This window comes from Eurypyga helias, unplaced genomic scaffold (assembly GCF_000690775.1).
Source record: "Eurypyga helias isolate BGI_N326 unplaced genomic scaffold, ASM69077v1 scaffold19459, whole genome shotgun sequence".
Taxonomy (NCBI): Eukaryota; Metazoa; Chordata; class Aves; order Eurypygiformes; family Eurypygidae; genus Eurypyga; species Eurypyga helias.
Window position 1 is genome coordinate 486 of NW_010274167.1, and position 2947 is coordinate 3432.

Genomic DNA, 2947 nt, shown 5'->3' on the forward strand with positions numbered 1-2947 from the left:
CTGGAGGACGTGGGCAGGCAGCTGGCCCCACCACAGCAGGACACCCAGCCCTCGGAGCAGTGCCCGGGGGAAGCGGCCGAGGAACCCCAGGAGTGGCTCGACGTTTTGGGTAAGAGCACGGGCAGGAGGGTGCTGGGCTTGTGGGGCCTCACGCGCTTCATGGTGGCTCTGCCGGTGCTCCCTGCGCCATCAAGGCCAACCCGGAGTCAGAGCAGGGTGGTGGTAGTCAGGCTTTTCCCTCCCCACTGCGGGCTGACGCACCTCTGGCTTCTCCTTGCCCAGGGAGCGGCTTGCTCAAGAAGAAGACGCTGGTCCCGGGCCAGGGGGTGGACACCCGTCCCCGCAAGGGCCAGGATGTGACTGTCCGCCTGAAGGCCACGCTGGAGGATGGCAGCGTGGTGGAGGAGAACCCTGCCCTCACCTTCACGCTGGGCGACTGCGACGTCTTGCAGGTCAGGGCTGGGGTGAAGCTTGCTTGGCTTTGTCACTGCCTTGTTTTTGCCCTGCGGGGCAGGACCTCGCCTTGGGGGCTGTGGGGAGGGTTTGGGATCGGTGACGTCCCCGTTCATGGGTCAGAAGTGGCCCCTCTGCCCTTGCTCATGCTCCGTCCCTACAATGTTTTTCCCTGCAGGCTCTGGACCTGTGCGTGCAGCTCCTGGAAATGGGGGAGACGGCTTTGATTGTGTCAGATGCAAAGTACTGCTATGGTGTGCAGGGCAGGTGAGCAGGGAGGGCAGGATGGCCCCAAACGGGGCCGTGAAAGCTGTCCCCTGTGCTCGCGGTGACAGCCCAGCCAGCAAGCCGCAGCTTCACGGGCGGGGAGACCCAGCTCGCTTGCCACGTGCAGGGGACAGCAGCGATTGTGCCCTGTCCCAGGGAGATTCTGTGGCTCTGATTTCTGGGCCGTGGTGCTAAATCTGTGTGGCCCAGCGGCTGGCGGAACTGGCAGAGGTGGTAACGGTGCCATGGCTTTGTGCCTGTCTTCGCACAGGAGCCCTGACGTCCCACCCAACGCGTCCCTCACCCTGGAAGTGGAGCTGCTGGAGGCTCGGGATGCACCGGACCTGGAGCTGCTCAGCGGGAAGGAGAAGGTAGAGCTGGCCAACCGCAAGCGGGAGCGCGGCAACTTCTTCTACCAGCAGGCAGATTATGTGCTGGCCATCAATTCCTACGACATCGCCCTCAAGATCGTCGGTTCCAGCTCGAAAGGTACCTGCTCCCGCCCCGGGCGAGGGTTGCCTGGGGTTCCTTCCTGCCGTAACCTGGCTCTGGGGTCTTCTCAGTCGACTTCAGCCCGGACGAGGAGACCGAGCTGCTGGACGTGAAGGTGAAATGTCTCAACAACCTGGCAGCTTCTCAGCTTAAATTGGACCATTACGAGGCAGCTCTCAAGTCCTGTAACCTCGTCCTGGAGCACCAGCCAGGGAACATCAAGGCCCTTTTCCGAAAGGGCAAGGTGAGGCCGGGTGTGCGGCAGGCAACGCCGTCCCTTCTCCGCAGCGTGACGGAGGGCAGGACCCAGGGTCGGAGCGCAGCCGCCCTGCTCAATCCGTGTCTCGCCTTCCAGGTCCTGGCTCAGCAGGGCGAATACCGAGAGGCCATTCCCATCTTAAAGGCGGCGCTGAAGCTGGAACCTTCAAACAAGGTAGGCTGCTGTTGCGTGCTGCCGGTGATCCTGCTCGGCTGGGTGACTGCAGGACGCTCTCCTCTTGTCCCTGCAGATCTTGGTGTCCCCCCTGGAAGGCTGAAGCCCTGTTCCCAGCCCCCTCCATGAGGGGAGGCTGGAAATAGCCCCCAGGGCCTGGGCGGCCATGGGGTGATGCAGCCCGTGGTGCAGTGTCTGTGCCTGGCTGGGCCGGTGGGTCCCTTATCTCCGTGTTGCGAGATTCCCTCTTTGCCCTTTGGTCCCTGCAGGGACAGGACTCCCTGCCAACCCATCCCTGCTTCAGCGATCCTGTCTGCTCCGGCTTCCCCAGGTGGCTCTGGCCGCTCGTGCCGTGCCTGCGGGAAGTGGAGCAGAGCCGAGTCTCCACGGACTCGCTCAGCAGCCCGGAGCATGATTCACTGGGCGGTGGGAGCAGCCCAGACCTCGGTCCAGCGCCTGGGCCAGGGCGAGCTCCTGGTCAGGAATTTCCTGTCCGTTAATGATCAGCTGCAGGACTGGAGCCTCGGGAGAAATCAAAAGCCAGTGCCAGGAAATGGCCCCAGCTGGAGCAAGCCTGGTCAAGCAGGGGGAGAGGCAGGGAGGTGCTGCCTGCGTGGAGTCGAGGTGGGGGGCTTGCTTCTGCAAGGTGGGCTTTAGTCCTCGCCTTGGCCTGTCATGTTATCCACCACTTTTCTGGGAATTTCACCAGATCATCACAATTTGTGTTGTGATCCGGTGCCTGGAGGTGGCGGGTGGGATGCGGCACCGCAAGAGCAGGTGCTCGGCGACCCCACAGCACCCACAGAGCTCGTGGTCCGAGATCCCCCGCGAGGAGGGATGAGCAGGATCTCAAACCCCTCGCGTCCCGGGGGTCGTGAGCGGCACAAGCGCTGCAGTCGGCACCGGGAGCAGCTCCCCCGGTGCGTCCCCGGCGTCGTCGGGGCTGTTCCTTCGCCCCTTCGGATGAAGCTTTTAATTGGAGCGGGGTGAAAAAAAGATCCAAATGCCCAGCAGTGACGTTGCCAGTGAAAAACCACAAGTACAGCAAATTACTGGTCTCTCCGGCTGGATGCCGGGACTCCCGGGGAAGTGGCGGTGCCGCTCCAGACGGCAGCGTTAAACACGCGTCGGTGAGTCACGGTGAAAACAGACTCCGGAGAGGCTCGGCTTCACCTGCCTCGGATGAGGAAACCTGGTTCTCTGGGGCTGTCGGCACCTTTCGGCTGTTAGGGACCATCAGCCGCTGGGCTCCCTGCTCCCGGCCCCTTGGAAACGCGGTTTGGGAGTAGGAGATGCCATGTT

At 63.1% G+C, this 2947-nt stretch overlaps 1 protein-coding gene across 1 annotated transcript in view; it reads left to right on the plus strand.

Moving 5' to 3' along the window:
• The window catches only part of FKBP8 (FK506 binding protein 8, 38kDa), a gene marked incomplete at its 3' end in the record, with an annotated part of 4278 nt that overhangs the window by 423 nt on the left and 908 nt on the right, over window positions 1-2947 (plus strand). The window contains exons 2-7 of the mRNA XM_010159737.1: window positions 1-109; window positions 283-452; window positions 632-720; window positions 992-1209; window positions 1284-1456; window positions 1568-1645. The exon at window positions 1-109 is cut by the window's left edge and continues 7 nt beyond it. Of these exons, the coding sequence (XP_010158039.1) occupies window positions 1-109; window positions 283-452; window positions 632-720; window positions 992-1209; window positions 1284-1456; window positions 1568-1645 (837 nt within the window). The remainder of the gene's footprint in view (window positions 110-282; window positions 453-631; window positions 721-991; window positions 1210-1283; window positions 1457-1567; window positions 1646-2947) is intronic.